The following is a 27055-nucleotide window of genomic DNA, read 5'->3' as shown; positions in this document are numbered from 1 at the left end:
TGAAGGAAGTGACATTGAAATCGCACATGCGCATAACGGACGTGTTTCCGGTATGGATCGAGTAGTGACAACCAAAGACGCTAGATAGAAAGGAAGAGCATTAAGCTCACACTTCCGTAGTGCGCCACGGGCGGGATTGGCCGTCATGATGGTAAGCAGGCTCCAGAAACTGCACTGTGAGGATGTCCTTGGCGCACTGCTTAGCGATTAATTGCTATAATAGACGGCCCAAAAGACCAGATTTGTCATTTTTCAAAACAAGTATGTGTAAAAGTAAAATAAAGAAGGAATAGTTTTTTTTTCATACTGCTGCTCAGGTTTTTTATTGGCATTTCTGCAGTATAATGGATTCGTACACACACACATCCATCCATCCATCCATCCATACATTTTCAATACCGCAAGGCAATAGTTGTACACGGTTGTGCGCCTAGCCCCTCCCAGCTCAAGTGCTTACCATCATGGCGGACTTTCAGCGCCATGGCGTATTACACTTTGTTACATGCATGTGTGTGGAAGTTAGCTTATGCAATATGTAGCGTCTTGGATTTAAACAACCAAACAAACGTGAGATGTGGCTTGTTCGCTTCCTGGATGTGTAGGGAGGACTACCTCGTAAAATAAAATGAGACTTAAATTGGGATTTATATTCAGGAGTTTCCTTGTCATTCTGACGTTTTTTGTGTTAGTGCTGCTGTGGTCTTCTCTTACGAACAAACTCAACGACGAGAACCGTTTTGGAGTGCAGGTGAGTTCATCAATGAACATTCAATTCAATGACAAATCATAATTTTACGGATGTGTCACATGAAAATGTATTACTGTAGGATCATTCCATTTCACATTGGTTTAGTTAGTCATTGCTCCATGAGTGCAATACTTTAATACTTTGGTATATTTGGTACAAATAATTGTTACGTTTCTTCTATGTAATATAATATATAAGAATATATACACAATCAGCATCTTTGTTGAGTTGCATTGCTGTTAACCAGTCGTATGTACAGTATATTGCCAGGAACCATATCCGTAAATGACGTCGTACCAGTCTGCGTCAATAACTTGTTTCACACGGCATTTGTTACTGCTATAGGGCATTGGTGAACAATATGTCATTAATATTGGCTGATAAGAATAGGTACATCTCGTATTGTTTTCAGTATTTATTTTGAAATACAACTTTATTTTATCCTATCCATATGCTCAGATACACAGTGTTTGACATTTGTTCTTTTTGGAAATATTTGATAAGGAAACAAGGCACCTTTCTTCATGTTGTACTAGAATTGAAACAGTTGTGTGACTGTTGAGAGACACCATTTTTCATCCATTTATTATTTTAATTTTTTACTATTATTCCACATTTCTCAACCGATTGTAAACATTGATACATCAAAACGTCCAGCTCATTCGGAAAGAGGTGCTATCTGCTTTGCTTTTCTCCCGAAATTGCACATTTATAGTTGTATGTGCACTGTATCACAGAAGTGAGTACTGTGCACCGCTCCCACTTCAGCAACCATTTTTATTGCAGTACAGTGTACTGTATCTTCTCAAGGGGCAATACTATATAAATTAATCTTGGCTGCACTCTAGTCAGTGGTCCGGTATGATATGGTTTATTTGTTTTAGACATGCTTAACCAGTTCCATTAAGGAAACATCACGTGGTTACATTTGCACAATTCAACATGTGCGAAAGGGAGTAGGAAAAGGCGTTGCTTATTTAATCAGTAAACCCCTTCTCCATGTCTGTTACTGCTAATTCATTCACAATGTAACTTTTACATGTTGACACTTGGAATATTTTCTTTGATTACGTTTCGCCATTTGCATTTGTTCACTTCTTATGGGAAAAGAAAGTAAGGTGTAGAAAAAAAAAAGATATCAATAAGCAAAATGACACTAAATAGCTTGTGTGGTGTTGAGGAAATGAAATAAATTAAAAATGTTACAAATAAAGATAAAAAGTTGATTAAAAATTAGTAAAGGTAATAAAATAAGACTACTTTGTTGATTAAAAAAAAAAAAACTAGGGACATGAAGTAAGGATGACAATCACATTGTTCATGCGTGTGGGCTGTTCCAAATCATCAATCCTACACATACAGTAATTTGACATATAATGCCATCTTTCCATAATTTTGCTTTTCAGTCACTGTGGATTAAATCAAGCTTTTCAAAACTTTTGACCCCATTAATTCAAGATTCAAGATTCAAGATTCAAGAGAGTTTTATTGTCATGTGCATAGTACAACAGCAGTTATACCATGCAATGAAAATCTTATTCTGTTCATTCTCCCAAGAAAAGAAAGAAAACAAATGAAAGAATAAGAACATAAGAAACATAAACACATAAACATATATACTAATAAATTAAGCAACAACAACAGACGAGACATTAATACAAGTAAATAATACAAATAAATAAATAAATAAAGTGCTATGAGTGTGTGCGTGTGTTGCGTGCGGCGTGTGCGAGTGCTTCGTTGAGGAGCCTGATGGCCTGTGGGTAAAAGCTGTTTGCCAGCCTTGTGGTCCTGGACTTCAAACTCCTGTAGCGTCTGCCTGACGGTAGGAGTGTGAATAATGAGTGTTGTGGATGTGTGCTGTCCTTGATGAGGTTGTGTGTTCTGCGTAGGACTCTAGATTTATAAATGTCTTGCAGTGAGGGGAGGGCTGCCCCAACAATGTTCTGTGAGGTCTTGATCACCCGCTGGAGTGCCTTCCTATCACGTGTTGTACAGTTACCGTACCAAACAGTGATGGAGGCGGTAAGGACACTTTCGATAGTGCATCTGTAGAAGCAACTCAGGATTGTGGTGGACATGCCAAATTTCCTCAGTCTTCTCAGGAAGTACAGTCTCCTTTGGGACTTCTTCAGAATTTGTTGGGTGTTGTGAGACCAGGTGAGGTCCTTGCTGATGTGTGTGCCAAGGAACTTGAAGGTTTTCACCCTCTCCACCTCAGTCTCATCAATAAACAGGGGTCTATGCGGCTCCTTTTCCCTTGTTCTTGGGTCGATGATCATCTCTTTAGTCTTATCTGTATTGAGAAGGAGATTGTTATCACGACACCAAGCTATGAGGTCCGCCACCTCTCTTCTGTATGATGTTTCAACACCACCAGTGATCAGTCCGATGACTGTAGTGTCATCCGCAAATTTAATGATGCTGGTGTTGTTCTGGGAGGCCACGCAATCGTAGGTGAAGAGCGTGTAGAGGAGTGGACTCAGCACACACCCCTGTGGGGTCCCAGTGCTCACAATTCTTGAGCTGGATGTGCGGTTGTGGACTCTGACTGACTGGGGTCTGCCTGTGAGAAAGTTAAACACCCAGTTACAGAGGGAGGGAGACAGGCCAAGTGTGAGGAGCTTATTTGTGAGTTTGTGGGGGCTGACTCTATTAAAAGCGGAGCTATAGTCTATAAATAGCATTCTGACGTATGTGTCCTGGCCCTGTAGGTGAGAAAGGGCTGTGTGGATGGCAGTGTTGACTGCATCATCATCAAATTAATAATTGTATGTCTCTATCTATTGCCTAATTCTGCATGTGATATCCTCCCAATGCAGGATGATGGTTTGCTGAACAAAGGAGCCCGAGATCAGTTTAAGCCAGTTTTACCCTGGCCTCATGTGGAAGGTGTGGAAGTGGACCTCAACTCTATCAGACTGAAACATGGTGAGATGTATGAGAGCTACTGTGTTTATGAGGAGTCAAATCAAAGGCATCTGTCAGCGTTTTGTGGCCAACGAATTGTAAGAAAAGAGGAAAATATTTGACCTATTTTAGCATTGTCAGGTCATATTTTAAAAGGTGAATTCTCTTTGCTGCCCTCAGGACACAAACCACACTAGTTTGTGTGGTTTGTGTTTTTATTGTCTATGCTTTTATTGTGGTACTGGATTAAATATTGAGTGGCCATTGATTTGGTACTTGAACATTTGACTATTATAATTTGACAACTTTTGTGTTTGGTTTAATCTCCAGGAGAGGGCAACCGCAACCCCAAACATCAGGTGAACCAGCATGAGGTGATCCAGCAGCAGTATGTAACATTCCGGCCCAACTCACACAATTACAATGCCCCAGTCCTCAAAAACGGTGTTTTGGGAAACTTTGAACCGAAAGAACCTGAACCTCAAGGGGTCCCTAATGGCCCAGGAGAGGGGGCCAAGTCCTTAGTCCTAGGTCCAGAATACAAAGACACCATCCAGGCAACCATCAAAGAGTTTGGCTTCAACATGGTTGCCAGTGACATGATATCACTGGACAGGACAATCAGTGATATACGCCACAAAGAGTGAGTACACAATTTTATATTACTATTAAAATCTATAGATTATATATCTAGAATCTAGATATATAATAAAATATATATATTTACTAAAATCCAATTAATCCAATCAATATTAGATCCACTAATTAAAATGAACAAGTGGAGTGAAGCTAAAATTAAGGAAATGTGTTCATGCTTACGGGTGCCAGTTAAGACATGCAGCAGCGTTGCGCATCAACTGAAGACGTGCGGTGGACATCCCGCTAACACCCACGTGAAGTGCATTACAGTAATCCAGCCGAGAGGTGACAAATGCATGGATTACTGTTTCAAAGTGCTTGCACAAAAGAATTGGCTTTATTTTGGCCAGCAGCCTCAATTAAGAAAAAGTTTGCTTTCACGACAGCCCTAATCTGACTGTCCAACTTTAGCTCTGACTCCATTTTAACTTCTACGGTTTGGGGTTTTAAGATGTGCCACCACAGACAGGCACTTATTTTCACTGAACATTAAAAAATTCAGAGCCATCCGGGCCTTTTTATATCATAAAGACAGTGGATGGAATGAGTGTTCTTTCTTTCAAGACTGACATCAAGCAGAATGAAATGAAAATGAAATGCCATAAAAGGCCATGCTTCCTCAGTCCACTCGGTTCCCAACTTACGAAACACAATTGGTTCCAGACGACCGTTCGCAAGTCGATTTGTTCGTAAGTCGAACCAAATGTAATTTACCAATTATATAGGTACTACATGTAAGTGTATACATACGTATATACATATATGCGTATGTATGTAATATGAGTTTGGATGTAGTAGTAATATTAAACGAGGATAATTAATGAAAAAAAACAATAATAATAAAAGCGATATAATAATACGTAATGATAAATGTTAATTACCTTTGAAGAGGAGTGGCCAAGCATACGTCGTCGGTGGTAGTGGTGGAGGAGGAGGAGTTATTGAAAAAAGGAGAAATCGTCGTCGTCGTTAGACTCTTGTAAAAGAGTTAGTGTTCTGTGGGTGGTGTAGAATAAGCAGGCCTAGTCACTCTTTATAACTTTATTTACCAGCTCTGCTGGGTTGTATTGTACAACTACAATTTATCCTCTCCTGTTGGTCCCATTAGCAGTGTCACAGTGCCCTCTACTGGTCAAGTATGTAGCAGTATAAATATGGAGTTGCTACAAGGCAAAATACATGAAAATATAGACCAGTCAGCTTGCGTTCGTATCTCCGAATGTTCACAAATCAGATGTTCGTAAGTAGAGAACCTAGTGTATAGAGTCAAGTGGGAGCAGATAGAGGGAAAAGAGAAGAGGGCCTAAAACTGAGCCCTGAGGAACCCCACACAAAAAAGGATCCAAGGAGGATACAGTGTCACACAGAACAATGTGCCAAATAAGACCTGAACCACTCCAGTGCTGTACCTGTGATGCCCACCCAACTCCTCTAAACGAAACATCATCATCTCATGGGCCATTGTATCAAAAGCTGCGGTTAAGTCTAAAAAGCACAAGTACAATGCAGTCAACAGATTGTAAAACCTCGAGAATATTGTGCTCTTCCAGAAAGGCCAGTAATTGACTGTAAACGGTCTTCTCAAGGATTTTAGAAATAAAGGGTCATTTGGAGATTGGCTATAGTAGGCAAGAACTGTGGGGTCTGGAGCATGTTTTTGGACGTTGAACCACTGCATGTTTAAAATATTCAGGGACCACACCTGAGTAATCAATGACTGCCAGTACAGATTGGTCTACAGAGGGGAAAAAGTCCTTAAAAAGACATGGTCAGACAGCATCACTTGGAGAACCTGGGGGCTTTAAATGACCAACAATTTTCTGCAGAAATGGCAAGAGACACCGGTTCAAACCTATCAAGAGCCAAAGTGGGGAACAAAGACATGAGGTTCATAAGCAGGTGGTGAGATCAGAGCTCTAATGGAAGTGACCTTATCAATAAAAAAAGTAGGAAGCTTTCACACACAGCAGGTGAGTGTTCCATACAAGCTGTCTGTAGGCATTAAGAACTGTTTATAGTCGTAAATAACACAGGGGTGCAAGGAAAAAAAACACACAAAGTTTAAAATTTATGGGATTTTTTAAAACTCTACGTATATTCAAATGTAAATATGTGATATCTACAGTAATAATGTGCATGAATGAATAAGATTGTGATTGTTTGCTACTAATGCAGGTGCAAGTACTGGCATTATGATGAAAGACTGCTGACCTCCAGTGTGGTGATCGTCTTCCATAATGAAGGCTGGTCAACCCTGATGAGAACCATCCACAGCGTCATCAAGAGGACTCCCAGGAGGTACCTGGCTGAGATTGTCATGATAGATGACTTTAGCAACAAAGGTGGGTTGGCTTTTCTCAGAGCTCATCATACAATATCATAATAATCATAAAAATGAACAAGTGCATTTTTAGTGCGTTTTATGTCATTACTGCATACTGTACACACTGCAAACAGGATAATGTCAATGAAATTGGAGGAAACATGAAGAATAGGTGTTATAGTAACTTTGTTTCTGTGTGCTAGGGGGATGGGTACGTGACAGGGCTCAAACTCTTACCATTGTCAAACAACCATACAAACGTACATGTTAAAAAAATAACTTTGCTTAATAATATTAATATTGGCTTTTTGCCGATATCCAATATTGTCCAGCACTTCATTACTGGTACCGATATAGGCAGCATCTCTTCCCTCAAACTAATGTCAGGTCACACACAGCTCATGTAATGAATAAACACATTACGCTTCTTTTACTGTGATGCAACTGGATGCATCACACAACACAGCAACATGCAAATGTAAATTATAGAAAGTGTCATGTGTATTTTAAACATTTTGTCTCAACAAACAAATCATTAAAAGTCAATAAATTGTAGATAGATATTTTGTTAATCTGTTGTGCAACAGCACTATGCCAAATCTCATAAGATTAAATTTTTTTGTGTGCACTTGTCTAAGAATTGATTAGATTTCGGATGGCACTTCACCTGTTTAGTTACAAAGATCACGTGCCCCTCCGCTCGATTTGTGGTTTTGTAACCGCTGCACAATGACAATTACATTTCCTCTTTGTGAAGTCCATCTGAAGGAACGTTTGGAAATGTACATCAAGCAATGGAACGGACTTGTAAAGCTCTTCAGAAATGAGAAGAGAGAGGGCCTTATCCAGGCACGAAGTATTGGAGCCAAGAAGGCCACTAAGGGACAGGTACTATACTGTACATACCGCTCAAAGTACAGTTACGTTCATTACTGGATTAACCTGGCACTTTGTAGGGCTGCATATGTTTAGTTTCTTCCTGATTAGCTGTTCCGAATAAATGGAAACATGAATGTGTTTGTGTTTTAGGTGCTAATCTACCTGGATGCTCACTGTGAAGTTGGAATCAACTGGTATGCTCCACTGGTTGCTCCTATTTCAGAGGACAGGTAAGAATGCTGATAAGCGAATGTAAATGTGTGAAAAAGAGCCAAAGATTGATGGTTTCCGTAATTTCTGCACCATTTTAATTAAGAATGTTTTGCAAAAAATGACGTTCTGCATGAGTCTTGCTAGGTTAGAAATGCTGCTCATCACAGAAGATGTGAAGTGTACTTGAATGGGTCGCAGTCAGTCTGTGGCCAGTGTTAGTGCGAGTTGAGTTGTGCATCGATTACAGCAGACTTCCTCTGTGTCGGAGAGTCAGAGTTTGAGCATTGATTTGATAACATTTATTTTGAACATGTAACAAGACAATAACATTTAGAAATAGACAAAAAAAAACGGAGAAAAAAGTGCACATTCATTGGTGAGTTGCTCTACAACAGTGGTTCTCAATTTTTTATTTTCTGTCATGCCCCCACTGGGGGACAGAAATGTTTTCGCGCCCCTCCCAATTTAAAATACAGTGTTCTCTCGTTTATCGTGGTGGATAGGTTCCCAAAATAGCCCGCAATGAGGGAAATCCGCGAAGTAGCCTACTTTATTTGTTTACAGTTATTATATATGTTTTAAGGCTGTAAAACCTCTCACAATACACTTTTCTCAGACAGGCATTAACATTTTCTCACATTTTTAAACACTCTCAAAGTTAAAATTTTGTTTGAATTTTAATGATCAATCTACTAGGTTGGACACAGTCAATTATTTAGTGACTCACGCGTATTCACTTCTGACCGTGCTTTGTCCTGGCACCGTTCGGCTGTAGCGTTTTTGTATCCTTGTTAAAACATATTGCTCCTGGTTCATTTGGAGCTGTTATGTCATTTATTTTTGTGTTCATTAAATACAGTAAAAAAGGCCATATTTCAGACATACAGTAGTTGCTAATGGTGATTAATCATGATTCATTAATTTAAAAACTGATTAATGTGATTAAAGTTATTAATCATTTGACAGCCATGCTATTTATCTGTACTGTACAGGCTGAACTTGAAACCAGCTAAATGCAACAAAATGGTAGAGCAGTGAAGCATACAAGTGTATTTAAAGGGATAGTTTGGATTTTTTTTTACATGAAGTCGTATGACATGCCCATCAGCAGCGATTTACCCTCCACTTGGTCCCGTGAGCCCACTTCTGGTCAGACTTTGGTGAAGAGGAACGTAGTTCTGGTTAGTTGTTGGGGACCCTTAAGTAAAGAGTACTGTTGCACTTGCCTGCATCGTTGCACTTTCTTGAAAAGAAACATTCTAAAATATACTGTATATAACTATATATTATTTCCTTTGTTGGAAAAAAAAATGGAGAAGTGTTATTTATTGGAGAATTACATGCTAGCAGTTTTCATTAAAAAAAAACAACATTAAAGCTGTTTACAGTAGCATGTACCAAACAGTGATGGCGTACAATTACACCCATAATAGTGTCTAATTGTCGCCATAATTGTTAACCAGTAATCACATTCCATTTAGAAATGTGCACCATATGCAACTAATAAAACCACCTGAAATATTTCATGTATTCTGCTGAAAACAGATAGCCTTTATGGTGTATTTCTGTATTATTTCAACATGGCATTCAAATGAATGTGCAAACTCGTGAATTCAAATGGGCCACAATTTGAATCTGTACTACAAGTATGAAACGTGCCGACAGGCTTGTGTCTGTGTTTGTAGGACAGTATGTACAGTACCGCTCATAGACTATATAGATGGTAATACGTATAGTATGGAGCCCCAACAAGGTGGAGATGAGGATGGCCTGGCTAGAGGAGCATGGGACTGGAGTCTGCTCTGGAAGAGAGTACCGCTAAGCCCGAGAGAGAAGGCAGAAAGAAAACATACCACTGAGCCCTATAGGTACACCCATTGCAGATGGCATGTTAACGTTCATTCTTGTCTGTTTGTGTCTCCATGTCCCATCCTTCTACCCTCTTTATTTTTACCTCTGACAACCTGTCTGTGTATGCCTGCCACCTGTTTTTGTGCGTCTTGAATGCATGGCTGTTTCTCTGCTCTCACACCAACTGTGAAAGAACGGTGTGTACTGTTCCTCTGATTGACTCCATCCATGGTGAGAAGTTCACCATTGAGCCACAGGGTGGAGGAGATGAAGACGGCTTTGCTAGAGGAGCGTGGGATTGGAGCATGCTGTGGAAAAGAGTTCCTCTGAACGACAGAGAAAAAAAACAAAGAAAAACTCGTACTGAGCCATATAGGTACTGAATCGTTTTAATACTTGTCTGGGGAAAAAAACAAGTAGATCATGAAGACAATTACTACTCAAAATTACCCTCGTGGAAATATCATTTGAGGTTCAATGTTATCGATTGTGATAAAGAAAGTATGTTGGAGTATTAATAGCTCTGCTATCTGAGCTCAAACACAGCATGTATCCTCAAGCATGTATGAACTAGCATGTTCTTTTTCACTCCATGGCTGTATACACTATTTTGTGCAAGTTAAAGGAAAACTGCTTTTTCCTGGAATTTTGCCTTTTTATGTGCATTCATATGCGTGTTCCACCTATAAAGCCCTCTAAAAAAAACTACAAAAACCTCCAAAAACGTTTTATATACATGCTGTAACCGATTAGTAAAAGGCACATTCATGATGGCATATAACTTACAATATTTTGGTTATTTTAAGCATTACCAGAACTTCTCTCCTGGGTGCATTTGTAACGGATGCCAGCCTGTGTGGCTGCGCAAGTGTACGTTGGTATAACCTCATTCCCTCTGCCTTAAGAGCTGCGCTGAACACGCGGTCGACAGTCCAGGCTTTTGGCTGTGTGGTCAGCGCTCTTGTGTCCCATTGCGAAGGTTCTGTGTTTGAGCCCCGGAGCGGGCAATGTGAAGCAGGGCGGGTTACACATTGCTATCGCTAACGCTACCTCCTTCCATAACAACAGCACAGAGAGCACAGCATGTTCTGTGTTTGCTGCCACTAATTATGGCAGACTTTGTGAGAGCCGCCGCCAACTTTGGGACAAATAGGATCCAGAACCTTATATTGAATATACGGAGGATGAGCTACCAAGAGAGTCAGGACCGGCATGACGTGGTGGTGTAAATGTGGAGCTTGCCAAACCATGCTGACAGAAATTTAGTGTTTCTGCCGCACAGAGTGGCACACAACGTTACCATCGATGAAAAGACTTGTGTATCTGGCAAGGAGGACACTGCTCCAAGAGACTTTATTACAACGTAGAATTGTTAGCGCTAGCAAACCTTGCAGTGGTACAAACTTTTTTCCACCTACCCAGAATCAACAGGAAAAGCTGGACCAGACAGACTAACTGTCCATCGAGTCACCATGATATTGAATTTGTTACATGGATAGTGCTTGATATCACAGCTACGTATATACACAGTCGATTTAGCCGTGTCACTACGCCAGTAAAGTATTTCCTCTGTGGTAGCTCCAGTGATGCCGATAAAGCCTTAAGTAATGCGTTACTCTAAAATGACCACTTTTCTCAGTAATGAGTAGGGGTTTTACGAAATCTTGTGTCACAAGATTAAAATGTGACGAGATTTCTTGTTCAGAAAAAAACGGACTGGCGACAATAAATAACTTAATAGCACGATAAATAAAATTTGCCCGGCGATTATGCCCATAAGCATAAACAATTAAATTTTTCTGTTGAGGCAATGTGGAGTGGTGTTGGCAGCTGTAAATATAACTAATAAAGTAATTTGTAATCTAACTTTTTAAAGGAGTAATCACTAATCAGATTACTTTTTCAAGGTAACTGTGGCAACACTGGTTAGCTCCCACATTAACAACGTTTCTATAGCTTGGTTAATATGCAGATCATGGCATATAAATGGAGCATTGTTGGTGGTTTTTGAGTTTTTTTAAGAGATCATCGTAGGCCGAATAGGTGAATCCTGATTACGTGCATTCTTAGTGAAAAACTGCCAGCACGAGGCGGCTATCTAGAACGCACAGAAAAGGAAAAGACGTGTGTTCTCGTCTCGCTGAAGGATTGTGGATAATGGGCAAAATTCCAAAAAAGTGCAGTTTTCCTTTAAGTTAAATCTTTTAAGTGCGTTTTTGTAAATGCAGTCAGCCTCAATCTGAATAGAGAGAATCTCTTGTACTGTGCGTCTGGAAAGTATTTTTGTACTGTGCGTCTGGAAAGTATTTTTTCTTTTTTCTTTTTTTTTTACATTGTTATACTGTATAATATATTTTTTTAAACTTCCAAAAAATCCCACATACCTAAATATTCACACGCCTTGCTATGACGCTCAAAACAAAGCACAGGTGCATCCTGTTTCCACTGATCATCTTTGAGATGTCTCTACAGGTTCATTGCACAGAAGGATATACGGTCCCACAGTTGACAGTGCACGTCTAAGCATAAACTAAGCATGAAGTCAAAGGAATTGTATAAAGGTACAAACCTGAGGAAGGGTACCCAATGAGCGCAGTGGCCTCTGTTATCCGTGAATGCAAGTTCGGAACCACCAGGACTCTTTCTTGTGTTCTAACGATGGGCTTTAGTCAGGAAGGTGACCAAGAACCTGATGGTCACTCTGTCAGAGCGCCAATGTTCCTCTGTGGAGAAAAGAGAACCTTCCAGAAGAATAACCATCTCTGCAGCAATCACGCCTGGATGTTAGAGTGGCCAGACGGAAGCCACGTCATAGACATGGCAGTTTATCTGGAGTTTGCACCTGAAGGCACCTGAAGGACTCTCTCAGAACATGGCAAACAAAATTCTCTGTTCTGATGAGAGAAAGATTTAACTCTTCGGTGCACCGCTCATCACCTGTCAAATAGCATCCTTACAGTGAAGCGTGGTGGTAGCAACATGATGATATAGGGATGTTTATCAGCAGCACAAATTGTGAGACTAGTCAGGATAGAAGCAAGGATGAATGCAGCAATGTGCGGAGACTTCTTGGAAGAAAACCTCAAACTGGGGAAACGATCACCACCAAAATTAATGTATTCCATTTTGGAATAAGGCCGTAACATAACAGAATGTGGAAAAGGCAAAGTGCTCTTAATACTTTCCGGATGCACAGAATTTTTTGCTTTTATACACAACTACATCGGAGGAGATTAGAAATGAAATTTAGATGTGTGAAGTGTCGGCTTTCAGCTTCAGTGTAAGACATTTAATTAAAAAAAATGGTGTTTACCATTTCATTGTTAAATGCACAATAAGTACATTTTTAGGCGCTCAATAGCGTTTGGAAATTTGACATAATTATGTGAATGCTGAAGAGCATGTGTACAACAACATGATATTCTACAGCTAAATTTAATGTAAAATGTATTACTCTTATTCTGCTCTGTTTTTTTGACGCTCAACTACTTCCACATTTCTCAAACCACTCAGACATCAAAATGCTCAGCTCATTTGGGACATAACGACTAGCTTTTGACACATTACCAAAGAAATGCACATTTTCCACGACATACGTCATTAAAAATAAATGGACATTTTTTACACGTTCCACATTGTCCTACAAATTCAAACCATTGCAAAATCAAAACATTAAATCACCTCAATTAGGACACTCAGACTAACAATTGTCCACACCCCCAAAATACCCACTTTCCGAGACGTCCCATTCAAACCATTCCAATGTCCAAACCTTCAACTCATTCAAAATATTCAGGCTGTTTTCTACATCCCAAAAATCCCCAAATGTCCCGTTTTCCATGTCACAAATTTCCTTTGATCTTGAGAATTCCTACAACTTCCACATTTTTCAAGCTATTCAAACATTCCAACAGCAAAATATTTCTATCATTCAAAACATTGAATTTTCCACGAATTTCCAAAAACCTTCCCCTTGAGGCTAATGACATCTACAATGCACATTTTCCGGTCGAAAAATTCCCATAGGAATGAATCTAATTTTTCCACATTTCTCAACTCATTCAAACCATTCCAGCATCAAAACATTCAGACAAACAATTTTCCCCATTCCAAAAATTCCCACTTTTCCTGTAATTTCACATTATCCCTACAGCATTTCATTTCAGTTCAGCCAATTGGGACTTTCGAAAAGTTGTTTCACAGTAACATGAGGTACGACAGCTAAAATTGATTATCATAGAATTCTAGCTTCATATGATGTATGTCGTATCGGTATCAAACAGTCATTTTTGCATCATATTTGTAACAGAGATTTGAAAGACATGCACTTTGAGCATCATAATTGTCCAGTCATGTGATGTTTTTATCCATCCATCCATCTTCTATGCTGCTTATCCTCACTAGGGTCACGGGTATGCTGGAGCCTATCCCAGCTGACTTCGGGCGAGAGGCGGGGTACACCCTGGACTGGTTGCCAGCCAATCGCAGGGCACATATAGACAAACAACCATTCACACTCACATTCATATCTATGGACAAAAGAGTCGCCAATTAACCTAACATGCATGTTTTTGGAATGTTGGAGGACACCGGAGTACACGGAGAAAACCTACGCACACACAGGGAGAAAATGCAAACACCACACAGAGATCTTCCCAATCTCCTGACTGTGTGGCCAACATGCTAACCACTAGGCCATCATGCGGCCCGTGATGACAATATATTTACCAATATATTGTCAAATAAGCCAAATTTGACCCAACAGATAGTAATGGGCCAAAGATGACATAAACTCAGTCATGTGCATAAAACTACATCTTCAGTGTTTTTGAACAACAAAAATTGGCTGCCCACGTTTGAGTTCATTTGGGGTTTTCTGCTCCGAATTATACATAAACACTCCAAATACAACCTCGATTCCACCTCAGCTACACAAAAGGAAAGCAACCAGTTTAAATGAACTCTACAAATTCTGCCAAGAAGAGTAGTCAGAAAATCCACATAATGTCAGAAGCTTTTTGAAAATACTACAAAAACAAGACTTTTAAAGGTGATGAGCTCAACTCAGTAAAGCATGCTTGACTTTTACTTAGCAAAGACGCGGAGACAGTCTGGCAGAAATGATGGTGATGTCCATGGGCTCCAGACTGATAGAGCTATTAATCATCAAATTAAAGCTGAACGTCCACACGTCCACCACATCTTAATTCTGTAGTTTGTTTCAAATCTGTTGTGGTGAAAACAGTATAAAAGCAAAAAAGTCCTAAAATGTTCTGCCACTGTGTTAAATAATGTTTTTGTTTTTGTTTTTGCACTTTTCTCTGGCGGACATAAGATGATTTAAAAAAGAAAAAAAATAATTAATCCGTTGAGATATTTGAAATTGAACAAAGATGATGTTGTTATGTTGTTATGTTGGTCAATTTAAATCAGTGCAGACGGGTCTCACCATACATGCAAGTTCGTTTTGTGCCTACAAAAGAAGCTTATTGAATGATGGCGCAAGCTACCATGGCGTTCACTTCCCATTCATAATACATTGTCAGTGATTTGCTTGTTGTTGCACTACTTTTGTTTTTCTGTCCATCTGAAATGAACCCCTCCAAAAGAGTGTATAATATTGGAGGAATTGATAATAATAATGTGCCTGTCAATGCATAGGTCTCCCGCCATGGCAGGGGGTCTCTTTGCTATAGAACGTGACTTTTTCTTTGAGCTTGGTCTATACGATCCAGGATTGCAGATATGGGGAGGAGAAAATTTTGAAATCTCATACAAGGTAGGATTGTGTGACTTTGTGCAGTTGTTAAACTTGACTTGTTTAACTTGGTCATGTAATCAAATATTATTTTCATTGTAGATTTGGCAGTGTGGTGGCAAACTGCTCTTTGTTCCCTGCTCTCGTGTTGGTCATATATACAGACTTCAAGGATGGCAAGGCAATCCTCCACCTGCACATGTTGGTTCCTCACCTACGCTGAAGGTATAAAAGCACGCACTTTCATAGGACTATTTTTATTGTTTGTGAATTTCTATCTCTTGTTCAACATTGTTGAGGGCCAGTACAAATGTTTTACATCCATCAGTCTTTCTAAGAGATACAATTAGGCTATGGCTACGCCGACACGCACAATTTGGTCATCCACACCAGTACAGTTAAAAAAAAAAAATCTCTATTCACATACTGTAAGTGTGTGTGTGCATGTGTGCAGAATTACGTTCGCGTGGTGGAGGTATGGTGGGATGAATACAAGGACTACTTCTACGCCAGTCGCCCTGAAACGCTAACCCTTGCCTACGGGGACATCAGCCAGCTGAAACGCTTCAGGTATTAAAGCTTGAACACACATAATCACATAAAAATGGAATTGCTCCCTTTGTTTACATATTCAGCAATCCCTCGCTACTTCGCGGCTTGACTCGAACTCGGTTTATCAAAAATTCTATTAGTTAATTAATCATGCTGTTTCATGGTTGAAGAACTACAGTTGCCAGGATGTTTAGCATGCAGAGTCAAGAAGTAGTGAATTGGAGAACAGCGATCAACAGTGATTTTAAGCATGATTAACAACACCGTTGTAAAATTTGTTTTTATCATCTTCCGCTTTTATCCAAAATGAAATCTTTTTTTTATCTTTTCAGCATTTTGAACAAGTCGTGCACGCTTTTATTTCATCACATCTGGACTACTGGAATGCACTTTACAGTGGAATAAGCCACAATGCACTTTCTCGCTTACTGTTAGTCCAGCACTCCGCAGCACGGCTTTTAACAGGAACCAAAAAGAGGGACCACATCAGCCCAATTGTTGCCTCCCTGCAGTGGCTGCCTGTTTGTTTTAGAATAGACTTTAAGATTTTATTGTTTGTTTTTAAGGCATTGAATGGACTGGCCCCACAATACATCAAGGACCTCATCCAAATTTACACTCCAGCACGCTCATAGAGGTCCGAGGGCCAGCTCCAACTAGTGGTGCATAGTTCGGATTTTTTGACTTGAAGCAGTGTTGTGCATCAGCAGTGACTTACCCCCCCACTTCGTCCGTGAGCAGAGCTCTGGTCGAATTTTGGTGATGAGGAACGTAGTGCGCATTATTAATGTTAGGTTACAGTGTTTGCAGAAGTCACCACCCTGTACCATTAAGTCACAGGAGAGGCCTTTTCCTGCCGTCTGCTGCCTCATTCTGATAGAACACACACATCAGATGATTTGCCCGTATTACTGACGTGTTGGGTTATTAACAAATTGTCTGTCCAACTGCTACTGAGGTTTGTCAAAAGTGGAACCACTTAGGTGCACTGAGGTATGAATCTTTATCAAAGGTTGTTAACTACAGTCATGGAGAAAATGATTAGTCCACCCTTGTTTCTTCAGTTTATTGATCCATGTTAATGCCTGGTACAACTAAAGGTACATTTGTTTGGACAAACATAATGATGATAACAAATACAACTCATAAGAGTTGAATTTAAGAGCTGATTTCTAGCAACTTCCATGGTTTTCTTGATAATAACCAAAATCGTTCTTACATGAATAGCTATAGCATTGGACTGCCAAAAAATGTAACTCTTATGAGCTATTTTTGTTGTCATTGTTGTATTTGTCCAAACAAAGTTACCTTTAGTTGCATCAGGCATTAAAATGAACAAGAAACTGAAGAAACAAGCGTGGTCTAATAATGGTTTCCATGACTGTATGTGTGATTTACTTGCATGTCTTCTAACAATGCAAACTCCCGCAGCCAGTCTGCTAATAATAGATAATTTACTTCTAACTGACCATCTCTTTATCTTTTCAGGGAAGAACATCGATGCAAGAGCTTCAAATGGTTCATGGAGGAAATAGCTTATGACATACCACAACACTATCCCCTGCCTCCAAAAAATGTGGAATGGGGAGAGGTATGTGTAGAAATACAGTATAGAAATGACACAAATACTGTATAACGAGTGATTATGATGTATAACGGGTATGTTTGTGTGAAGATTCGGGGCTTGGAGACAACTTACTGTATTGACAGTATGGGACACACAAATGGAGGAAATGTGGAAACTGGGCCGTGTCACAGGATGGGTGGCAATCAGGTAAAGAGAGTATTTTTTCTTATTAAAGCTATAGCGTCAACATTTGCTATGGACAAAACATCACACTCTTGAGATGCAGGAGATAGCTTTTACAACTTTTAATCCAGCAGTGTCCAAATTTTGTCCGCCAGCGACCAAATCCTTAAAAAATGTATACATAAAATATTCTTCACGCTGGTTTTTAGAAGTCACACCAATCCAGTGTTGGTCAAGATAAGCTAAGTAAGAATTAAATACAGTCGTCCCTCGTTTATCGCGGTTAATTGGTTCCCGACCCGACCATGATAAGTGAATTTCCGTGAAGTTGGTTTCAATATTAATACATTGAATATTTCTGTAGTTATGTCATAGAAAACCTGTTTAAAATCTTCTAAATATGGTTTTAAACATTATTAGAGCCCGCTAGACATGAAATAACACCCATATAGCCACCTTTGCATTTGTATTACCCAATATAGTAGCTATGATCTAAGAAAATAAGACATTAAACATAAATAAGATAACATAGACTCACATTTAGCAGGTCCTTGTTGTTTTTTTCTGGATAGCGTACTTCCTGCAGTGGCTCGTGTGTCATCAGTGTATTGTATTAGGGGCTTCAAAAGGCATAACACTCACATTAGCCAATATAGTAGATGTAAAAAGAGTAAATAAGCCATTTAAGACGTAAATAAAACTTCTGCTCGTGTGTGTCACGGTAAATAGACAAGAAGTGACGTTGCAGGAGTTGAGTTTTAGCATTTAGCCATTTTATGCTTGAAAATGCTTAATTTAGGCCAGAAATAAGTACATATCGCTTAAATATGCATATTATGCTATTAATACACTACACTAATAAACCGTATTCAACCACAAAACAGTGGTTATTAATTAATCAATTAATTTTTTTAAAAACGCAATAGAGCGAGGGTGCGATGTTCAAACCACAATTTAGTGAGGGATGACTGTGTACAGTACTTGACTACATACAAAATGGAGAGTACGGTAATATTATATTTTTTTGAAATTGTAATTCATTCATACATTTCCTGATTCCTGATAATAATAATAATAATAATAATACATTTTATTTAAAAGCGTTATTCAAGAAACTCAGACAATTTACAAGAAAGCAATAAACAACCGTGTCTCCGTGTCTCTGCAAATGTCCATGAGAAGAAATTCTATGAGCTACATTGTGCCGAGAACTATGTTGGTAACAAACAGTTACCTGCCAGACACAACCGTTACCCTCAATTCAATTTATGACGCATCTAGACTTGGATGGCTAGCAATTTCCACAGAAACAATACATGTCGCCGCAGTGTGATGGCTACTTTTACATCGCAAAGTACGACCATTCAGCTTCCTCCATTCATACGTACTGTACTTTTGTCTTTAATAGTCACTAATGGAAGACATAGTTGTCTGTTTTTCTCCACATTCATGTTCAATTTAGATCATAGCTAAAGTTACATCCGTCGCACATGGACACATATTACCTTGAACAGCTACTAGCAATGTGCATACAGAGAAGATTTAGCAATTTCTACGCAATCATGACCTGCACTTGGCCACAATTAATTCCGGGTTACAACGCCGGCTCCGCTCCAGTAGCACACACGCAAGAGAGAGACCTAGTTTACAATTGCATAATCGAGGTATGTTAATCTGACTTTTAAAAAGCCAAACAAATGAACTGGTCTCACATGCGCAAGTAGATAGTCTCAAATTTTTGTCGCAGTTTAGAGCCCTGCCTATATTGGTAAGAGCAGACTCATTGAAAGAGCTGAGGGGGCTGGTCATGTTTGAGCTGTTTCTTAAAATTGTCCATTGGTCCATTGTATTTGTGTGTGTGTGTGTGTAGTTGTTCCGTATCAACGAGGCCAACCAGCTCATGCAGTATGATCAGTGTCTGACCAGAGGAGTTGACAGTTCAGCTGTCATCATCACACATTGTGACAACAAGCAGTACGCAGAGTGGAAGTATTTCAAGGTGAAACACAAGCACACAGGAACTGACATCAGTGTAGAACACAACATCACATGTCGACACTTTTCTGTAATAAATGAGACCACTTCCACCTTACCGTATTTTCTGGACTGGAAGTCGCTCCAGAGTATTGAGTCGCACCAGCCTAAAATGCACAATGAAGAAGAAAAAATCATATGTAAGTCGCATTGGACTATAAGTCACATTTTGGGGGGGAAATGTATTTTATAAAATCAGAGACCAAGGACAGACTAAGGCAAGTTATAGTAATAATAGAATGGAGAACACCAGGCTAAATAGGCGTGGTATGTTAACGTAACAGTTATTCAGACAACTATAGCCTAAACAACATAACATAACTAGTTTATTTGCAGCTTGCAATCTGCAGAATATGATTTTTTTGGGGTGGGGGGGCATTTGTGTTCCATCTTTCTCAGTTGTCTTCATAAGTTGATGTTTACATTGTACACTTTCAGTGGTACAGGACTGATAGGAGTAACAGATACTGGCTCACAAGCCTAGAGCCCCCTCTCGTGGCTGCCAGTGTAGGAAAAAAAAACATGGTACAAGTTACAGGATCAGCCAAATTATGAAAAAAAAGTGCCAATACTGGAAGTTGCTACACAATATGGCATACAGGGATGCGAGGGCCTTCCCAGCTGCTAACCCATCTAGGAATACCTTGAATTACACATTAAACTTCCAGGGCAAAGCGTAGAATTTTCAGCTTTTGCTTACTTTTGTGTTTTTATAATTCACCTTAAAAAACATTTATCCTGCTTTTGATTGGTTTCCTTTCTTTCGGTACAACCTCACATGTATGATTGACGAGTTATTCTTTCATTTTGACGAAGGGGCCCCAAATCACCCAAAAACAGTGCAGGGAAAACGCGAAAGTTAAATGTCGTGAATTTGAATTTTTTCCCCTCCAAAGCCAGGCGAGGCTTCATGCAGTTAAAATTGACTAACAATGTACAAAAACAAATAATGTGTCCCATTCCAAAAAAGATATTTTTGTCCAACTCAGCGTAGATGCATATAATATCAAGAAACAAGAAGGGCAGCCAAGGGGAAGAGTCATGACATTCAGTTATTCATTCATTCTCTTTGCCGCTTGTCCTCATGAGGGTCACAGGGGGTATGCTGGAGCCTGTCCCAGCTGACTTTGGGCGAGAGGTGGGGTACAACCTGGACTGGTTGCCAGCCAATCACAGGGCACATATGCCTGCAGACAAACAACCATTCACACTCACATTCATACCTATGGTATATTTAGAGTCAGCAATTAACCTGACTATGTGGACAACATGCTAACCACGAGGCCACTGTGCAGCCTGAGTCATGACATGTTTCTCCATATCAGTTGTCCACATGATGGCAGTGTTTACTTACCCTCCCTACTCACCCTCAGCAACCAAATGACCTGTAATGCACTGATTGGTTGATGTGGAGCTTTTTTCCACCAGTGGGACAGCGGTGTCATGTTTCACCGCCTGCTTTAACTTTTCCTTTGCAGACATCCATCCAAATGCAAACGAACACGAGCATACGAAGACAAAATCATGGCAAACATTATTGATCCTAAGTCTGATTTTACTTGACCGATTTATGCCATACAAAGACTCGTATGCCGGTCGAAGTCACAGTTAAACCGGCCCTAAAAATGTATCATGTAAATTAGGACACACTGTATTTGTGGAGAATGCATGCATGTAATTTGTGACGAGATGGCGACTTCTTCTACTGAAGATAATCAACCCTCGCCATAAGACGTGGATGATCTTGGTTTCAATGTAAAGGCTTTGATGGTTATTGTAGATGTGAAAATATACTTTTCTTTACCACTGGATAAGAGTAAATGAAGCTGCTTGTTCAGTGAGTGTTTGCAGGAGAGGAATAATACCTTTACCACTAGAAGGAGTAATTATTAGCTTTCAGATGGTGCTTTAACATGTTTTGACTTGATCTCCCCTCTTTCACTATCCATACAGGATCTCCATCGCTTCACTCATGTAACCACAGGTAACTATTTCTACGCTTCTGTGTTTAATCAAGCAACATGATCATTCAAACACAATGTGATGCCTCGTACAGTATGTCTGGCTTTTTAGCTGCCACAATTCAATAGATACAAGGTCATCATTTAAATATGAACTCATTCAAACATGTAACAACTTGTAATAATATGTGATAGTTCATCCATTCGTTTTCTTCGGGGTTATCCGGTTTGCGCTCTCAGTTACACTTGCGGGACCGAGGTGTTCCCAGGCTAGCTGTGAGATGTAATGGCTCCAGCGTGTGCTAGGTCTAGGTCTAGGTCTTCTTGGTTGGGCATGTCCACCTCACCAGGGAAGCGTCCCAACTACAATTGTGAAGTATAATATTAAATATGACAGGGTGAGGAGCTCGGTTATCCGAGAGGAGCTCAGAGTAGAGCCGCTGCTCCTTCACATCGAGAGGAGCCAGCTGAGGTGGCTCGGGCATCTAGTCCGGATGCCTCCCGGACGCCTCCCTGGTGAGGTGTTTCGGGCATGCCCAGCCGGGAGAAGGCCCCGGGAAAGACCTAGGACACGCTGGAGGTCGGGGACCGGGAAGTCTGGGCTCCCCTACTGAGACTGCTGCCCCCGCGACCCGGATCCGGATAAGCGGAGGAAAATGGAATGGAATGGAATATTAAATAGTTACGCTGAAAATATTTACTCATTATGCATTTCATAATCAAGTTCAACAGTATGTTTCATGGAGGAAAAGGCTTCTTGAGACGTCATCTGTACTTCTGTGTAGAAGGTGTCGGACGTTTCGCTCCTCATCCGAAGAGCTTCGTCAGCAAACTAATAAGTGCTGGTAGCTTAGGCCTTAAATACAGTAAGAGTGGGCGGAATTGGTGTGCCAACACCCTCCTCCTATTGGTTCGTTACACTAAGCCTGCATTCCTCATCTTTACAGTGGTATAATCCTATCCTGTTATTCACACCTACGATAAAAGGGAAGTGTCGCTCCCTGAATTGGGTATGAACGACTCTGATACTGGCTTGTTAGCATCTATTGTTCTGGCTCGGCCCTGCCTTCACCTCATTTGCAAGACTAAGAGCTGTGGGTTTTGGTCTCAGTAACCTGCTGAACACAGGGTCCAAATTGAACCTCAAACCACCATTCCGATTCAATGATGGGTTCTGTTGTTTGACAAAAATAGCTTCCTTTACTCCTCTTTCAAACCATCTGTTTTCTTTGGCCAAAATCTTTACCTCGCTGTCCTGAAAAGAGTGATTGGTAGCTTTCAGGTGTAGATGTACTGCTGATTGAGGACCACTAGCATTGTCCCTGCGATGTTGATAAAGCCTTTTTTGGAGCATTTGCTTAGTTTCCCCAATGTAGTGCTCTTTGCATTCCTCATCTTTACAGTGGATGGAATAGACCACATTGCTCTGTTTCTGGTTTGGAGCCTTGTCTTTAGGATGCACTAATTTTTGTCTCAGGGTATTTACTGGTTTGAAATAGGTAGGAATTTTGTGTTGCCATAAGATCCTCTGGAGTTTTTCGGAGACCCCCGCTACATAAGGGACTACCACTCCTCTCCTTTTAGCTTCTGTGGGCTTTTGGGTTTCTTTCCCTACTCTCTTCTTTTGACATTTGTTAAAAGCCCACCGTGGGTACCCACAGGTTGAGAGCGCTCTCTGGACATGTTGTGTCTCCTTTTTCTTTCCCTCAGCACTAGTTGGTATTTGTTCCGCTCTATGTTGGAGGGTCCTAATAACCCCTAGTTTATGTTGTAGTGGATGGTTTGATTCAAAAAGCAGGTATTGGTCAGTGTGTGTGGCCTTTCTAAAGACCTCTGTAAGTAGCTGTCTGTCCTTTCCTATAATTACCTTGCAGTCTAAGAAGGCTAGTTGGTTTTCTTTAGTGTCCTCGCGAGTAAATTTGATATTGGTGTCCACCGCATTGATGTGATCTGTGAAAGACTGAATTTCTTGTTTTTTGATTATGACAAAGGTGTCATCCACGTATCTAAACCAGTGCCTTGGTTTTGTCCCTGAGAAGGATGTGAGAGCCTGTTTCTCCATCTCTTCCATGTACAGATTCGCCACTATGGGTGAGACTGGTGAGCCCATAGCACAACCATGAATTTGTCTGTAGAATTTCCCTCTAAAGTATGTTAGAAGTATGTTTCATGGCCTTTTTAATCATTTAATTGCATGTATTTAATATTGTTATGTGATTAACAAATATTTGTATTATTTAATGGCATTTATAATTATTTAATAATCTTTTAAAATGGCCTTCTATTTCATGATGCTGTCGTGCATTGAAAAGCAGCATTCACAGTCCAATGGATTATACTGTAGCATGAATTGCCTCAAAGACTACAGTATTTGTACCGTGATGGACTTTGGTTCGATTCCCCCTCTCTCTCCTGGCCCCCGCTGGCCTGTGTTCACATTGATCATGTGTGTTTACTTGTCCCATCACTTCTATTCTATTCCAGTCTTGCTGTATGTCATTCTGTAAACAAAAAAACATATATAATAAATGAAAAAACATCTTGTAAACAAAAAAATATACTGTATAATGAATCAAAAAACATATATAACAAAAAAAAAATTAACTTCTACTACACAGATTTCACTTATCACTGGTATTTTTTGGTACCTAACCCCCACGTTAAAAGAGGGAACACTGTATAAGTCACACTGGACGATAAGTCATATTAACCAGTATTCATCGTTGAATTATCATCAGAGACTTTTGTCATGGCGGTGCTCCTAACAACAGTAAAATCACAAGAGAAGAAGACTAAGCCAGAGGGAGTGTGCAATGTTTATAACAACAATGAGACAAACTAAAGCTACAGAAGCTGAAATAAGTAATTTATTGTATTCAAGTATATGAATAAATAAAACCTTACCAGTTTAATACATGTCAGAATGTTCTCACTTTTAATACCCGACTTGACACCTGGGCACCTTGCGGGGTGTAGAAATGTATCAAACAGCCGTATTTTAACACCAAAACCTCTTTTTAGCACTCTTAAATGAATTAAAATAGACTGAAAATCACACGTGTGTATTTAGTTAGTCGGTGGCTGACGCAGCGGCTGTAGGCATAATTAGTGCGTTAATTTAACAACACTGCTGTTTGAAGTAGGACGTTTCTCAATCCACACAGGTATGATGTCATCATAGCTGCACATTACTTACAGACACAGTTTTCAAGGCAGATTAGATTAGATATTAGAAAGTATTTCATGACAAAAAAGCATGGTGTTTTTTCATGAAGAAAAGCAGTAATGCATTATCTATTGCTGATAATGTGTACATTCATCCTCATGCTCATTGTTTTTTCTGCAGGCAAGTGTTTGGATCGCTCGGACCTCCTTCACAAAGTGTTCATATCCGACTGTGACGGAAGTAAAACCACTCAAAGGTGGGAAATGAACAACATTGTGGCTGTATGAAGACTAGTTAACTACGTTCCTGCTTGACATGAATTGACTTGAAATATTTGCAAACCTGTGGGTGGTCTGGCTGGTAAAATGGCTCAAGTGAATATTTAATGTCCATGAATGACACAAATCAACAAAAGCTACACAGTTATCCGGTCAAAATGCATAATCGTGGTCATTACAGGTCAGACAATGTGGTTAGGCTCAAACTGACTACAGTGTAAGGAAACAATATTTGTTGCATTTGATAAGAACAGCCTTGAATTTGATGAAATATTTGGACATGAACATTGACAGGCTGCTTGTGAAATAGCACATTGGGCTTTTTGTCTCAGTCTGGCCGATTAAGTGGAATGTCGACCTTTTATGCAAAGAGGAGCTCCGCTGCTTTAAAGTGAGGGTAGGGCGATGTACTGTATAGTGCATTTTGCGGCACCATATTGATCAGATGACGCCGTACGTTTTTGAACGAAATCAAAATTGTCAATTACTATTTGGATAAAAATACATATAAAGTGGTGTTTTGGTGGTACCAAGGTCTTTTCTTTAAAGGCATTTTAAAAATGTGCGTACATAATTGACTACATCAAATCAGGTCCAAGACGTGCGCACTGGTGGCCTGTTGGTATGCATGAATAAACCACCAGACCCCCATTATAAGATGAGCCCCATCTTTTTCCGACTGTTTTTCTAGGGGAAAAAAATAGTGTCTTATATTGGGTTCAAAACACAAAGTCAATGCAACAAGACTTGATGTGTAGTGTATAGTTTTGGGGGCGGGGGGTTGTTGTGTGTGTGTGACAAATACCAAAAATAGTCATCCCATTTCAATCATAGTCACCTGTTCCTCCTCTATATTTATGTTAAGGGTGAAAGCAATTCAGCAACAACAGTGATGATTTAAGAAAAAATGTTGCGAGACTAACGCAACGTTCATTTATGGAATGTCATGTGGGCAACATGTAAACTCAAATTGAGATGAATAACTTTCTCACAAACATCAGCAGTTCAAGGTGCCATTGAATGTGAAGATGTCACTAATAATATATATTTGTGCATATGTGCAAATCGCAGGGGTTACAAACAGTATTCTAGGGTGGGGGGCAAATTATACCGTCAAGAAATACACAACTTTATTTTTGTGTGTGTGCGTGTAGTTTTCAGGGTTAATTGATTATTGGATAAAATACATGTACTTTACAATTTGAATGAATGACTTTCCAACATTAATCGAAATGCATTGTGTTAAAATCCTTGAATTGTATTGTAAATATGTAATTTATGAGAGCAGATGAAATTAAAGACCTGATTTGTACCTGATTTGTTTTGTTTTTGCAACCTGTCCTGTCCTTTCTACCTCGTAATAATAATGTAGTAATAATGTATGTGTATATATATATATATATATATATATAATCGGTTATAACAATTCAAAATACATCAGTTATTATTATGTGCATGCATGTGTAAATACACTCCTGATCAAAATGTTAAGACCTGTTGAGAAACGGATCTTAAAGGGAAAAAAAAAAAAAGGAAAACTTTTTTGGGGGGAATTTTGCCCATCATCCACAATCCTCATGTGAAACACGAACGTATATTTCTTTCCCTTTTTTGTGGGTTCTAACGACAGTAAACGAGTTAGTATGAGCCAGCGAACGTTGCACTTAATGGGAGGTGCCTAGTGTATTATGACTATGAAGCCCTCTAAAAAAAAAAAAAAAAAAAAAAAAAACATGATGTGATCATGCAATAACAAGTACATTGATATCATGCCGTATTTTGATGATTTAAAACATTAACTTCTTTCCTAGGTGCATTGATTTGCCCATAGGAGCTAATGCGATTTCTGTCCTTCCAGCACAAGACTTGTGCTCCAGTCCTCAGGTAAAAAATGCTGCCAACAAACGATGTGGAGTCTTCGTCGCGAAATTGAGAGCCAGTAGTATCCACTCTTCCGTCTGTCCCGTTGCAGTGGCTTGAGGCGTTGTGAGTG

The 27055-nt window shown here is 39.7% G+C and overlaps 1 protein-coding gene across 5 annotated transcripts; it reads left to right on the top strand.

Annotated features, from left to right (window-relative positions):
- The first annotated feature begins 475 nt into the window (after positions 1 to 475).
- On the top strand, positions 476 to 26933 carry galnt7 (UDP-N-acetyl-alpha-D-galactosamine: polypeptide N-acetylgalactosaminyltransferase 7). Of its 5 annotated transcripts, none has more exons than XR_008570627.1 (16): positions 476 to 748; positions 3571 to 3679; positions 3989 to 4301; positions 6473 to 6639; positions 7378 to 7508; positions 7650 to 7729; positions 9757 to 9939; positions 15225 to 15342; positions 15424 to 15546; positions 15776 to 15891; positions 17362 to 17464; positions 17549 to 17647; positions 19494 to 19622; positions 21611 to 21641; positions 23610 to 23718; positions 24965 to 26933. XR_008570627.1 is itself a non-coding variant. In XM_054778341.1 (15 exons), the coding sequence occupies exons 1-15, from the start codon at positions 626 to 628 to the stop codon at positions 25069 to 25071; spliced, it is 1881 nt and encodes a 626-aa protein (XP_054634316.1). In that variant the 5' UTR covers positions 476 to 625; the 3' UTR covers positions 25072 to 26919. The 5 variants fall into 5 exon arrangements, 3 of the variants coding, with proteins under 3 accessions (XP_054634316.1, XP_054634315.1, XP_054634314.1); XR_008570626.1 differs by having other exon boundaries at positions 23610 to 23709; positions 24965 to 26931; XM_054778341.1 differs by lacking the exons at positions 9757 to 9939; positions 23610 to 23718 and adding an exon at positions 9449 to 9580 and having other exon boundaries at positions 24965 to 26919.
- Positions 26934 to 27055: the final 122 nt, after the last annotated feature.

The sequence above is a fragment of the Dunckerocampus dactyliophorus genome, chromosome 6 (assembly GCF_027744805.1).
Source record: "Dunckerocampus dactyliophorus isolate RoL2022-P2 chromosome 6, RoL_Ddac_1.1, whole genome shotgun sequence".
Classification (NCBI taxonomy): Eukaryota; Metazoa; Chordata; class Actinopteri; order Syngnathiformes; family Syngnathidae; genus Dunckerocampus; species Dunckerocampus dactyliophorus.
The sequence above is the reverse complement of the archived record's forward strand: the minus strand, read 5'-3'. Positions and strand labels throughout refer to the sequence as shown.